This window comes from Vanessa atalanta, chromosome Z (assembly GCF_905147765.1).
Source record: "Vanessa atalanta chromosome Z, ilVanAtal1.2, whole genome shotgun sequence".
NCBI classification, from domain to species: Eukaryota; Metazoa; Arthropoda; class Insecta; order Lepidoptera; family Nymphalidae; genus Vanessa; species Vanessa atalanta.
Window position 1 is genome coordinate 10,145,207 of NC_061902.1, and position 14,561 is coordinate 10,159,767.

At 32.0% G+C, this 14,561-nt stretch overlaps 2 protein-coding genes across 5 annotated transcripts in view; one reads left to right on the forward strand and one right to left on the reverse strand.

Annotated features, from left to right (window-relative positions):
- LOC125076247 (nuclear hormone receptor FTZ-F1) overlaps positions 1-11,137 on the forward strand; it is a 69,388-nt gene extending 58,251 nt beyond the window's left edge. For 2 of the 4 annotated variants that reach the window (XM_047688331.1, XM_047688332.1), the window contains 6 exons: positions 1,457-1,715; positions 1,916-2,016; positions 2,149-2,291; positions 2,723-2,782; positions 5,027-5,076; positions 5,852-11,137. In XM_047688331.1, coding sequence (XP_047544287.1) covers positions 1,457-1,715; positions 1,916-2,016; positions 2,149-2,291; positions 2,723-2,782; positions 5,027-5,075 — 612 coding nt within the window. In that variant the 3' untranslated portion in view covers position 5,076; positions 5,852-11,137. The remainder of the gene's footprint in view (positions 1-1,456; positions 1,716-1,915; positions 2,017-2,148; positions 2,292-2,722; positions 2,783-5,026; positions 5,077-5,851) is intronic. The other 2 variants (XM_047688333.1, XM_047688334.1) reach the window with 2 other exon arrangements.
- Positions 11,138-11,782: 645 nt separating this feature from the next.
- Positions 11,783-13,930, reverse strand: LOC125076259 (3-hydroxyacyl-CoA dehydrogenase type-2). The gene is made up of 6 exons (XM_047688352.1): positions 13,572-13,930; positions 13,298-13,462; positions 13,055-13,219; positions 12,782-12,910; positions 12,355-12,463; positions 11,783-12,027 (listed from the first exon to the last, which is right to left on the reverse strand). Exons 1-6 carry the CDS (start codon positions 13,578-13,580, stop codon positions 11,837-11,839), a joined length of 768 nt encoding a protein of 255 aa, XP_047544308.1. The 5' UTR covers positions 13,581-13,930; the 3' UTR covers positions 11,783-11,836.
- Between the last annotated feature and the right edge of the window lie 631 nt (positions 13,931-14,561).

Genomic DNA, 14,561 nt, shown 5'->3' on the forward strand with positions numbered 1-14,561 from the left:
CTACATGTTTTACAAAAAAAACAAAAGCTTTTCTGTCTCAAAATTTAATGCGGTTGTTCTTAACTGAGGTTCAAATTATAAAATATATTTCATAAAATTATAAAACTTTCATAAGACAATAAAATTCCTTTTTATTATCATCTTTTAAGTCATTTCTTAATTCTAATTTGTGACATCTAATAATTTATGAATCGAATTAGTGTAATAAAAATCTAATATTCTGAACAAAACCAAAATATCGACTAGGACTGTATTACATACACACTTCCAAAGTAAAAATCGATAAAATATCAAATTATAATATGATTAGGTGCTTCTTTAAAGTAAACATTAAAATTTATGATTAACAAAGTATCTGTTTATCTGATTTTGTTATAGATTTGATACGATATCCGAAGGTATCTGGTACGCGGCGAGTCGACGTGACTTTGACCCACATACGATATAGCGAGTAACAAGCAGCGATGATTACTGCGTTAACATGTCTGTCTGAGGGAATTTTAAACTGTTCCTTGAGTCCGCATCATTTTTATTGGAATCGAACGAGTAAATTTAATTAAAAATATGTGTTGCCGTTACTAATGTCTTAGCTGAAGTATACGTTCATAATTATAATTTAATATATTAATGGAGTTTCGTTATATTCAGTACCGTCTTAAAAAGATCCTCGAATTTAGTAGGTTAAATTATATAAAAAAAAAAAACAATAATGGCGATTCGAATGGAAAATCTAATAAGTAATAATCTAATCAGTCACCATAATCGATAGATTAGGTAGTATGATTTTGACAGTCCAATCTCGATTCATCGTTGAGCAAGCGGCGTGCGGTGTGGCAATAGCTCCGAGCACTAAAATTCAGTTGTAACATTTCGTAAACGGCAAATTTAACGCGCTCGCGCACCGCCCCGTGTATTCTAATGCAACTCTAAATGTGGGTCACGGAATGACGCCGCGAGCCGTGAGCCGCTCGCGACTTGTCAGATAGCGGTGTGGTTCAAGATAACGTATAGAAATTGCTAATGTAATTGGCACGAGCATTTATAAGTACATACATCGAATATCGTTTGTGTGGATAATAAAGGCCACAGCAAAGTATCAGGCGATTAACGGCAGGATGCACTAATTGCTTCACACGAGACTCTACCGCGTCACTTGTTATGATGTTCTTATAATTCAATTTCCATTTGGAGCTAGGTGAAAAGCGATGAGTTACGAGGTGTAGTGTCCCCTTAAATGTTATTTTTAAGGTATTATGTTACGTTTTATGTTTTATGATGATGTCTACTAATCGCAAGCGAATACTTTCGTTGTATATTGCTCTGCTACTCACTTCGTACTCTAATAGCTCCAAATTGGTTATGATTGCAGCTCTATACAAAATGTTGTTAAACATCTTGAGAGCAATTTTACTATCAAGCTTGCCACGCGTTGCAATGTCGTCATCGCTTGTTATAGGTCGATGACCAAATGAAGCTGCTGCAGCACTCGTGGTCGGACATGTTGGTCCTTGATCACCTTCACCAGAGGATGCATAACGGGTTGCCTGACGAGACCACACTTCACAACGGACAGAAGTTCGATCTTCTATGCCTGGGTCTCCTCGGTGTCCCCTCCCTCGCTGAGCACTTCAACGAGCTGCAAAACAAACTCGCTGAATTGAAATTTGACGTACCGGACTACATCTGCGTGAAATTCTTGCTTTTACTTAATCCTGGTCAGTATACACAATTTTTAAAATAATAATGTACCTTCGCCCGTACACAGTAGTAACGTTAAGCATGCGAATGAAAATATGTCAGCGCGTATATCTCATGTCGTATACCATGTAGTAAGTTAATCGTCTGTCCATGCTCATTGTATTGTTACGAAACTTTACTCTTTGTGTTTGTTTGAAGAGTTGTCTTGGGGTTTCAGAAGTGAGAGGCATTGTCAATGTAAAATGCGTCCGAGACGGCTACCAGACGGTTCAAGCTGCTCTTCTCGACTACACGCTTACCTGCTATCCGACGATACAGGTACGTATGATGTGAAAGGCTTTAACTCTTCAGAGTCAAAAGTTGATACCAATAGAATATTTGAAAAACAAGGCCAGACATAAATACGACTGTTTTGACAAGTACTTATCTGGTTTATATCAATGTTTTCAGGATAAATTTGGAAAATTGGTGATGGTGGTCCCAGAAATACACGCGCTGGCGGCCCGGGGAGAGGAACACTTATACCAGCGGCACTGCGCCGGCCAGGCGCCCACACAGACGCTCCTCATGGAAATGTTACACGCTAAGCGCAAGTGGGTACAAATTTAACTTTATCAAGTTTTAGCCTGCGCAACACTGTGTTTACGAAGCGTAAATTAATACACGCCATGGATCCATCATCAATGGAGGAAGCCAACACCGGCATTGCGTCGCCGGCGCGTAATGAATATATTGCCCGAATGAATGACTGAATTACCGAGTAATACCGAATTCATTTTAGGAAGATACCTATTCTAACAAACGAATTTACGCTCTGATAAACATATACGCCTACTTTACTTTCTTGTGTCATATAATTATATATACAATTCTTGTTTAATCTCCTTTTTTGTATTTTATTTATACCACTATATGTTCATACACATTTTTTCATTTATTTACCTATTCAAAATATAAAATATATTATTATGATACATACGGCTGTGTATTTATATAAGAAATGCAGTCAACTGTCTCGTTCTAGGCCCAATGGAGCCGAAATGGTTAACCGGAGTGCGGATCACACCTCGACTCTAGACAGATTGTACGTTATTCTATATAATTATATTAAAGTATCATTTAATCATTATATTATATTATATATAACAGCACCTTAACACAATCACTCGAGTTCCCAGTGTTTCCTTGTAAGATTAAGTTTCATATGCACGAGGATAAACTGTACAATATTTGGTCTATGGCGATAATTACATATACATAAATCAATTTTATTTTTACCTCCTTTGAGTTGGATCAACAAATTGTATTCCTAGAAAGTACCGAGGGAGCTTTCATACAATTGTTGTGGCATTACAATATCGCGCACACATAATGTTTATTAATAAATAAGTAAATTTATGTCAATTGTAAATTTTCAACGAGCGTTGGTGCTCGGATAGTATTGTTTTCATTTCAACGAATAAAATATATATTTTTATCAATGCTTTGCTTTTATCGAAGAAAACAAATATAATAATTATCGAGTATTTTCAATAAAATATTTTAACGCATTATAGCAAAACAAGTTGAAATTTCATGCGTTTTATTTAAACCGTAAATTGCCATAATGCCGCCAGCTGTACAGTTTTACCTGATATAATTTTTAATATTTACTAAATATTTGAAATATCTCTGGCAACTCATCACTCCATACTTTATCTCATATCTATTAATTTTTACTTTATTGTACAGTATTATGCCGTCTATGTATATTATTGTAAAAACTAAAATTTTCTTTGTCATATAAACATTTATATACTTTTATAAAAGTAATTTAAATTATAAATAAACACTCGCGCTACATAATGCACATAGTACATTCCTTATTAATTTGTATTTATATATTTTTTAAATTTTGTTTTAAATCATTTTAAATAAATAAATATTTTTCGGAATGCACGTCACTGCATAATATATGAAAGATAATTAATTTTCCGGTGTATCTAAATTACCCAAAGTAACTGTATTATTGTAAACTGCAAATTTGAGTTGCCTTTAGTAAAAAGTCAATGATTTATCACATATTATTCATCATCATGATCGTTATATATGGTCAGAGTTGAAACTAAATAAACCGCATTTACCAAACTCCAACAACTAAAACTCCTAATGATATTAATATTAAACGGTCATATTACGACTGTTTATAATTTCAAGACAGCGATAGGATTATATTATAGTGTGTTTCAAATTTGACGACCCAGATGCCATTTAACGCACGTTTTAATAGTTACACAAAAAATTTACATTTCTTAAAATGTCACTATAGTCAAGACTTTGAACACACAAGCACATTTAGTAGATGAGAAAAGACAACTTGTGTTTATTTCATTTTACTAATTACAGTATTAATGCAAATAAAATAAATACAAATTTACATACATATTATGAATTTTAAGCATATTCTGTCAATTAAATTTTACATTTTGAAAATAGGATCATTGATTCTGGGTGTATTTGTAAAAAACGTTGTTTAAATCTAGCTGATCTATCGCTCGATTCAATAAGAGTTTAATTATAATACATATATGTTTATATTTATTTATTTAAATTTTAAAGCAAAAACACCCCATTCGTAATCGGAGCGAGTATCTGGTTCCAGTACTTTATTTAAATCTTGATTCTCAAGTTATTTTAAGAAGTCGTTGAATATTTGTTTGTGAACTTCAATTATTTTTATCATTATGCTTAGACTGTTAATTTTTATTTTGTCAACATAAATATTGAATACAGATTATATTTTAAAAAATATATTATTTTAGATCTTGGTACAGCTATAACTCTGTCTGTTCTACGTTTCTAGTTTGAGTGCGTCATTATAACAGTGACAATATACATTACATACATGTAGACAGCAGTAAATAAAGCATCAATGTCATTAAATAATACAATATACAAAAAATAACATGTTTTGAGTTTCAAAGTCCTCATGTTTAGGTATATTTTAAAATAAACATAGTCTTACATGTAGAAACTGCTTAAGATGCAGTTTATATAATTAACTATTGGCTTTCTTAAATAATGAATAATATCCAAATGGTGTTTTAACCAGAATGCAGATTTATAGATAATTGTAGGAGCACTGTATTATTATATAATTCATTTTAGATATCTCATTCATAAATTTACTAACTAATCTTTAAACACATAATACATGTCAATGACAAAATAAAGCTTAGTTTTAGTTAGATTAGAACATTTGAAAGCAATATAGAGGGATACGAACAAGTGGTCCTATGTTCATACAATTGGGAATAAATGTTGAAGACATTTGCTCTTTGTGTGTCAGGTGCGGTTTCCTGCCGAACGACACGATTGAGCCGCATTCGCCCATATAGAGTAAGCATTTCACATCTGAGATCTAATTCCATGCACTATATGACTGCACATTGCGTATAACTTTAATTCTTGCACATTCACAGGCAAATTGTACGCACACAGTAACCGAGGAATATGGATAAATCTAGTTGACCTCTAGAGGCGTTGTAATGCGGCTTAATCGTTTACTTCTGCACTTTGTAGCCATAAGACACATATATAGCTTTCTTAGTCTCTACTAGAAATAAATAAAACAAAATATATTAAGACAACTTAGTCAATTATTATTTTAAACGTAATTACACTATTAATATTAATTAAATAGTTATAAAGAAAAGTTAAAATTATTTAATTAATTATACTTTATTTAAATTTTAAAACTATATTCAATTATATATTTTTAATTCCATCTTAGCTATGTATATTTTATTTATATTTATTTTTGCTTGCGAATAAAAGTATAGTAAATTTATCTACACTTCATAGGGTGTTAAATACACGTAGCAAGAATATTTAAAAAGTTGAACTGATAGAAAGAAATGTTTTTTTAAATTATCTAACTTTATAACATTCATAAACTAACGTTGTCACGCAGTTATAAAACAATAAGCCGACAAGGTGGTGGTCAGAACTGTCAACGTCGAAAGTACTTCGACTGTTAAATTAACAAGATTGTTTGAAACGGGTGTGTGGTAATGTTGTGAAAATTATTGTATTCGGTTATCCGGTTGTATTCCTTTCCAGTAACGCCTGCCATAGTTTTGTAATTCATTTTATATAAAGTTTATTTTTGCAGATCCTGAAACACCAGTGAAGAGTAATTGGAGGAACGCAAACGCGCCAAGCGCGCCCCTACACCTACATGAATTATCATAAAAATATTACTTATTATTTTAGGTTTAGACTTTAACTTGGTGTGTGATTAAACGTAATAAGTTATTTTGCGCCGAGCGCCTGCCGTCGGCACTGCGCGCCTAGTCCCGATACAGATAAGACCTTTGTTTATCTGCATAATCTCTGTAACATAAACATACAAAAAAATATTTAACAACTCTTGTAGCTACCATTAATTTATTGAGCAGTGTAAAAACGGTGTATCGATATTTCATATAAGTACCTACCTATGTTAGATAAACTAGCTTGTCTTAACTCTTGATGCGTGTAGCGATGGAAAATATTTCAATACATATTTTAGGAAAGCGTCTGTGATTATAAACGAAGAAATTTGATGAACCGTTTTAATGTTAGTTGAGATGATCATGTTATGTATAAATAATAGTTTTATGCCGATGTCGTAACGCGGCGAGGCTCGGGGGCTCGCCGGCCTCGCCGTGGCGTTTCACTTTACTTATAAAAAAACAATTGTTAAACTGAGACTTAAGCAGTTGACGTTGGAATGTATGAGCCATGTTTAGTTTACTTGTCTACTAGCTGTAAAAGTTCAGCGTGTTTTTCGTTCGTCGACACGCATGCATTAGTATAGCCACTTTATATTTCCAGGGTTGCGAAGGACCCATCGTACACGAAAAAAAACCTCATTTGATTTTAAAATGTTTTGTATACAATATAATTTACAAATTGTATATTGTTTGTTAAACTATAAATTTGATTTTGAGACGAACGGGTACCGGTACTTGTACATATGAGTTGTACCACGAGTCTTCCCTCCGACTAGACCAATGCACGTGTGTCACGCAAAGAATCGGCAGATATGTGTTTAATATAGTTATTGGAATGAAAATATTTAAGATTATATTGAAGTTGATGTTTTAACATTAAAATTCTCTATATGTATATCATTAAGACGTAAGAATTGCATCATGAAAAATCAAGTTAAAATTTACAGTTGTTTCATTAAAATGTTTATCTAAATGTTATGAAGAATTATCTGTATTGATTTTATCGGCCGTACCAGTACAAATAATTATTAATAAAAATCTCTGTAAATATGATAAATAGAACGTAACAGTGATTAATGCTACTTATATTGTAATTATGTAAAATATTTCTCAAATACGTGCAAGAAGCCTTAAAAATCATAGATTTTTAATAAATATGGGTACTAGCGTCTACAGGTCTTTGGACGGAATGGACGATGTATTTTTATAAAGCATATTGTTCTTTATTAACATATATAATATGTTAACTGAAAGTACATTATTTCGTATTTTTCTAAAATAAATATAGTAGTGTACGTATTTAATTATATTGATCAACTTTTAATGTGGAAACAGTTATACATACTGTATTAAAATAATATTATAATATAGTGTTATCATTGTGTGATACCTGCGTACATATGCGTTACAAATTTGATTTGAGAACGTTTTATTTTTATATTTAGGCAACAGTTGATAGGAAAACAAGGGCCCGTCAAGCGCGCTCGAGCCGTGAGTCCAGCAGAGTTCATTGCTAATATCACTCGCGTATCAAAACTGGTTCTGTTAACCACCGCCGGCTTCACAGATAACTATTTCAATCAACGATTGAACTTGACGAGGCTCTTGTACATTTGGGTACTAAGGTATGTGATTGACAGTTTGCGTTTGAAGTTAATGTTCACATATTATAATTATGAAATTTATTTACGGTATTGCCGCACCAAGTGCGAATGTTTAGTTGACCGCATCAACGAGTTCGTAGCATGATAGGTTTATGAGTAAAATTTCCGTTTATTTTAATCTAGGCTTGAATGATTGTAATTTAGAAAAATGGCACCATCATTTATCTTTAATACCGTCCAGTGATAACTAATTTTAATGTCACGACTTAAATAACAATTTTTATAAATTGATTCAACTAGCATTATTTTATTAACCACGTCGTTCGATGATAATTTGAATCGGGCTGCAGTCGCGTCGTACAGACAATTTATTGTTAGAAGATAAAGTTGGACAATAGAATGGAAATTAGTACCTGGTGTATAGTGTAACATATGAAATAAAAACCAACTCTGATAAAGTTCCTTGAAATGTGGTGATGTTATCAACGTTTAAAAGTAATTTGATTCGTCGACACTGTTTTAATAAGTGCATAATTTCTCATCGTATCGCTTTTGTTTTCTTGGCTTACTCATCTCGTATCTTGGCTGAATATGTGGCTACGGAATCGCCTAAACCCCGCGTGTGCGTCTTGATATTTAAACAAATAGCCTATTATAAATTAAGTGAAGCTGCTGTTCTTTTTAGCTATAATATATGTATAGAAGGAAAGTATAAGTATATGAATGTTTATAATTCGTCCACTATTATTTGTTTCGTCCCGCGCTTCTCGTTTATAACTTGTAACAATTCTGACGGACAGACTACGCACGCAGCTTCACAAGCTTTAGACGCTTTATCGAATGCAAAGCTGATCTGTGATGGTATGACATAGTTAGGTACATATAGGCTGTGTGGGTTTTACCTGTCCGTACTTTAGGGACAGAGCGACATATTGCGACCAATTATGAAATAACTTCAACTTGTCCATATCCGCTTTAGAATTTGGCTTGTTCTATACTAAAATTTGTTGATATAAGATAAAAGTGGCTCTTTTTTTTTAAATATAAATTAAGTTTCATTAATCTCCCTATAAAAACGATGTAATTGCATAGATGACCATGTTATTAGATATATACTTCCCACATTACCATTTTAGGTTACCATTTTTATACAGTATTTATATATTATATTTATACTAATATTGCTATTAAAAAGAACATAATACAGTATTATTATTTTTTGATTCTTGCACATTTGAAATACAATTGTAGTCAAATGATCGCGCCACTAAATATCGAAGAACTATATCAATATTAAAATTAACTGTTACCATTTATGTATATTCGTATTTTTTATTTCGCTTTCACGTATTATATATTTATATATTTAGGTTTATGTTATCAAAGGCGAGTGTTAATATACTCAAATCAAATGATATCATAAAAACATGAAGTATGTATAATTGTCTAATTAGCTTAAGTATATTGCCGTACGTATACATAAGTAAATATTTTAAACGAAATAAATGTATTTTGAATTATATTCGACACATCAGTGGTGATACAAATTGAGGTCTTGTGCCATTAGTTAAGTGTTTTGTACAGGGTTAGTAGCCGTGGTCTGCCCTTCCGGCAAGCCAGTCGCATACAACGCTTTTTATTTAACGTAAATATTTGTTTACGTTTTCATTTAATTTATTAAAGATACTTAGACAATAACAATTATTAAGGTGCCAGTGTTCAATATTTTATATCCAATTACCTGTCCGATCGCTACTCTGTGTCACGCGTTTCATATATACTTTGACAAACTAACAATCATAATACTATTTATTGAAATCAACATAATTATACATATGCTTATAATGTTAAACCTACTGTCTACTTTTAAGGTTAGGTTGTAATATACAAAATATGTTGTACTTTAGCGGTCGAATAAGTAATATACATCTATATTTATGAATTTAAATTGATAAGTATTTTGAAGTGGTAAGGTACACGCTGAGTGTTATTTGTAAATGTAAATGTTGGTGTTAAGAGTTTAGATAGTCGCACACGCGAGCGCGGGCGAGCGTTGGGTGGCGGGCGAGTCACGCATGCGTCGTAAGCACCGTACTCGCACTCGCCCACACCGGCCACTGTTTCTTCGCTCAGATTCGTTCGCGCATTCGTTGTGTCCGGTGGCGGTCGCATTATTTCTACACTTCAAACTTTAGTCTCTCATCATCACATATTTCATTCGACGATAATTAACAATATTTTAGGCGATCGGTTACTGGATGGGATTGTATGCGTCACACACATTCCAAAATAACACTAATAGTAACGCTTAGTGACGCTCGACGTACGCGTTACAATTTGTAAGTTAACCACTTTGTTGTTCATTAACGATAAGTTAGATTTAATCTCAGTCGATGTTGTTTATTTTAGTCTGTGTATAGTATTCTATCGGTTTAAGTTGATGTGAGGACGTGAATTTGAGCGAATCGACAGGCCAAAGCCTGAAGGGTTCATATTAGTTGTAATTTTTAAGTACCTAAGTGATTATTTCTGTTGCACCTAACTTTATTTTGCGAGCCGTGTTAGTTGTATTTTATTAAGTAATTGTACATATAGCTAGGGCGAGGTAAACAGAGTTTTGAATCATCGTAAATGGTTATCGTTGAATCTATGGGGCTGGCAAAATACCAATGCAATGTCGCATTTGCTGTTAAATAAATCTATCTATAGATGTAATACGACTATTTATGTTTCTTCACTGTTTATAAGGCAACCGTGAGGCCACAATTCTGGTGTTCGGGCTCTGGTTTTTTGAAGATGCGTGACAGCTCCGTCTAATTTATACGCAGTGCGAAAACTGTTAGGTTCATTTAGTTGCCAGAGCACCTAACATCGAAAACACGCAAGTCGGAACGCGTCCCTCGCATCTCGGTCCAGTGACCTTTTTAATTATTATTGTAAATTTATAGTACATATATTAAGTCCCCACATAAAGTAAGCAACAAAAGTAAATGTGAATCTGCTTCTATATTAACTGAACACAGGAAACAAAAGAATCTGAAATTCTTATTAAAATTGTTCAACAAACTGACATCACCTTAGACATCACTAAATAAATTATTATTGGGAACAGCGCGAACAATATATTATTTTTAAATTGTAATTTTAGCGACTTTAAGTTTTAATATTATGTTCGTTTGTACGCTGAAGGGGCGATATAAGATACATGAGCTGTGTGAAGTACTTACTAAAATACGTGTCGTTCAGTTAATACTGAAGCAGTTAAAATTACCTTAACATTGTACCGCGTCATTACCTCACATATTATCTTTTGTACATTTCAAAATAATAGTTATTGTTGTCATTATATTTTAAACTAATTTTATTGTCTATTTTATTTTGAAGTTTCAAATTGAAAACACGACAATGATCTATTTTTAGAAGGCCACTTAGATACATTTATATGGCGGTGTCACTCGTGTATCGTCAGTATATTTATTTTCTTTGTGATTAATAAATATTGTGAGACGCACGTACGCCGGTGGCGCTTGCTCGCGCTGCCGACCGTTATTGTAGAAATAAATAATATTTTCGTTTAAACTATTGTTTTCTTGATATTCTATGATATAGTCTGACCCAGGTTGATACCCATATGAATTGGCCTACTTTGGAGGTTTTACTGTATGTAATAACTTATAATATAATTTGATTTAACTTGCAATGTTTGTTTGTTTATATATAGAATAAATCTTGCAAGCTGGAATAGAACCGCTTCTTCTTACCCTGAGAAGTTGTGATATTACATGTTGGTTGAGTTCCGACGACGGTCAACTAGACACAAAACGATATATTGTCATATATTTAAAACTAAAAAATTTCCATCGAAAACATGCAGAATTCCTCACAATTTCCTTTAACACAAATCACGTGATGAATTGGACCGTGTTGTGCAGAAATATACGAACTTACAGAAGCACTAATAAAAGTTGTTCAGATTTAAACGAGAAAACCATTTATATAATTAAAAATGTATATGAAATGTCTAAAATATTACCTAACTATGATGTTAAGTTGTACACATCTGTGCTAATATTATAAATGCGAAAGTAACTGTCTGTTGAACTGAACCGGTATTGATGAAATTTGAAAGGAAGCAAGCTTGAATTATGGTTTAAAGATTTATATACATAAGGAAATTCTGAAACTAAAGTTAATTTTAAATAAAAAAAAGCAATTATTTTCATTGAAATTTATTCTGTGCCTATTACTGGTTAGTATAAAATTATATTTCTATAAAAATCAGGGTTGCATTCTCAGTGAGCCATCCAACCGTATAGTCTCGCCGTTAAGCATGGGATTCTGTATGATGCTCTGAACTAGCAACGCATATTCGTGTGGGTGGCCGAGACGAGATGGGAACGGCACCGAAGCTTCCAGATTACGAATTGCATTTTCAGGCAACAATTCTAACATCGGTGTTCGGAATAAACCTGTAACAATATACTTTTTGATAATAAATATTATAACAACACTCCTTAAATTACTTCACAAATCATCCATAAATCCGATAACCCCTTCAATGTTTTTATTGAAATTACTTGAACATTAGTTGAAAAATGGCTCTTCTCTTGTTATAACTTAGTAACAATAGTTTATAACTTATTATATTATAACTTACACACCTTTTCTTTACTAAATATACAGTTCATGTATATATATTATATTGGTTGACCAGTGTAAATAGTTAGCTATTTTATTAAAAATCAGCAAAGCATATATTTAGTATATAAATAATTATTAAATAAGTAACAATATACCTGGAGCTATAGTGACTACTCGTATGCCTTGTTTGGAAAGATCTCTGGCAATAGGCAGTGTCATTCCGACAACACCAGCTTTAGATGCTGAGTAAGCAGCCTGACCTATCTGAAAAAGTTGTGAAAATAATATCAAATAAAAACTTAATTATGAAGAACCTAATAGCCATTTCTTGTTAGTAGATTCACCATTAAATAAAGGAAATCACCTCAGCATTCAAGTACTTTAATACTGTAAGTCTATTTAAAGTAAAAGTAACAACTATAAATTCTACTTAACAATACAAGATCAATTCTCAACGAATTAATAGAATTACTACTATTGTTTATTGATTTGACAGTATGAATGTACATGATTATTAAAGAATCTTCCACTGGTTTTGTTATAATTAAAACAGCAGTTACAGCAAAATAAAAAATAATTTACCTGTCCATCAAATGCAGCTACACTGGCAGTATTGATAATGACCCCTCGCTGTCCATCTGAGTCAGGTGCATTCTTGCCTATAAGCCCTGCTGCCAAACGGATCACATTAAATGTTCCTATAATGTTAACCTGTAAAATGAGAAAAATACCTGAATGATTGTACAATAAAAAAGTGCCATTAAAATGTTTATTTGCATTAAAATATTGTTATTAGCAGAAAATCTACATTTAGTAGATTAAATGCTTTTCTCTGAATTTAAAAATTAAGGTAACCTCTATAGTTTTCTGAAACATCTTCAAATCAAAGGGTTGATTTTTCTTAAAATTGTAAGTCCTACTTGATGTTGCAATTCCAGCACAGTTAACGACAACATCTAATCGGCCAAACTTATCAACTGTAGATTGTAAGGCACCCTTTACATCTTGTTCTGAAGTCACCTGTTAAAATAAAAGGATTTGAAGTGCAATATGTGCTTAAAATAAAATTATTTTGTTTGTAATTAAATTTCTTCATACATCAACTGGTACAAAAGCCACATTTTGACCTAATTGCTTTGCAGTTTCTTGACCCTTGCTACTTGGAAGATCACAAATGACAACAGATCCTCCTTGCTTTAAAATTTGTTCAGCTGTTGCACGACCCAAACCTGATGCTCCTCCCGTTATTAATCCAACTAGACCCTAATAAAAAGGTTATGATAAATATTTAAGACACAAATATAACAAATAATTAACTGAATGATAAGCACTTAATTTAAGAATTTTATAACTTATATGGTTTACTATTTACCTTGAACATATTTATTATTCAATGTTTTAAATAAAAGAAATGACGATAAGTTATTCAAAGGAGAACGAACTACTGAGTTGTACTTCTGTAATTATGTAACAACCGTATCAGTGAACAAATTATATCGTATTCAAAAAAATCTAAGTCATAATACAATCATTAGTTCCCACTACTATTTATTTAAATTCCTATCAAATCCCAGTTTAAATTGTGTTATCTTATCAATTATGAATTCAGGTCATTTAGGGTTACCAGCTCGGCAAAATAAAGATATTTAAATTAATTCTGCCTGTTAAATATTTTAATAGAAGGTACGTTACAATATAATTTATGTATATAGGGACAAGTAATTTAATTGATTTGCATGAATTTATGTGTTTTTACAATCGGATACACGCACATAGGAACACAAAATTGTTTGTTTGTCACAGTATAGCTTATAAGAATATAGAATACAAATAAATTATATACTATGTAGTTTTTGTTATATTTACGAAGACCGTTACCAGTTATTAACTTTTTGACAATTGCCGTAGCCCGTAACTGTTGCGGATTCTCTTATATTATCGGAGGGAAATCGATTATTATATATAATGTATTTCAACTGTCAATAATTGTTCTTTATTGAAATAAAAACCTCACGTTTGTACCAATTAAAGATTTTTTAAATTTTCTATTTTATTTTTTACACATTTTCTGATTAGTTATTCATTATTAGATTAACAAAACATATTTTGGTCCTGCTGTTACTTTTTAATTTAATATTAAATTATTTAGTTCTCTTACGGTGGCGGAGTTAGATAACTTTTTTTATACTTTTGCTACTCTTTCAACTGTTGGTTATTTGTTCTTCATCGTTCGATCAACTCTTTTTTATTTTGTAACTCATTGCAAATTAATCATAAATACCATATTGTCATAATTTTTTATTCATTGATGTATGGTAAAAAAAACATGCAGATACATTATAATAACGTAGATAAGATATAG

Coding starts and splice junctions, on each gene's coding strand:
- LOC125076259 (XM_047688352.1), bottom strand. Junction 13,220..13,297: donor TGGCTTTTGTACCAGTTGAT/GTATGAAGAAAT, acceptor TTATTTTAACAG/GTGACTTCAGAACAAGATGT. Junction 12,464..12,781: donor TAGCTGCATTTGATGGACAG/GTAAATTATTTT, acceptor CAACTTTTTCAG/ATAGGTCAGGCTGCTTACTC.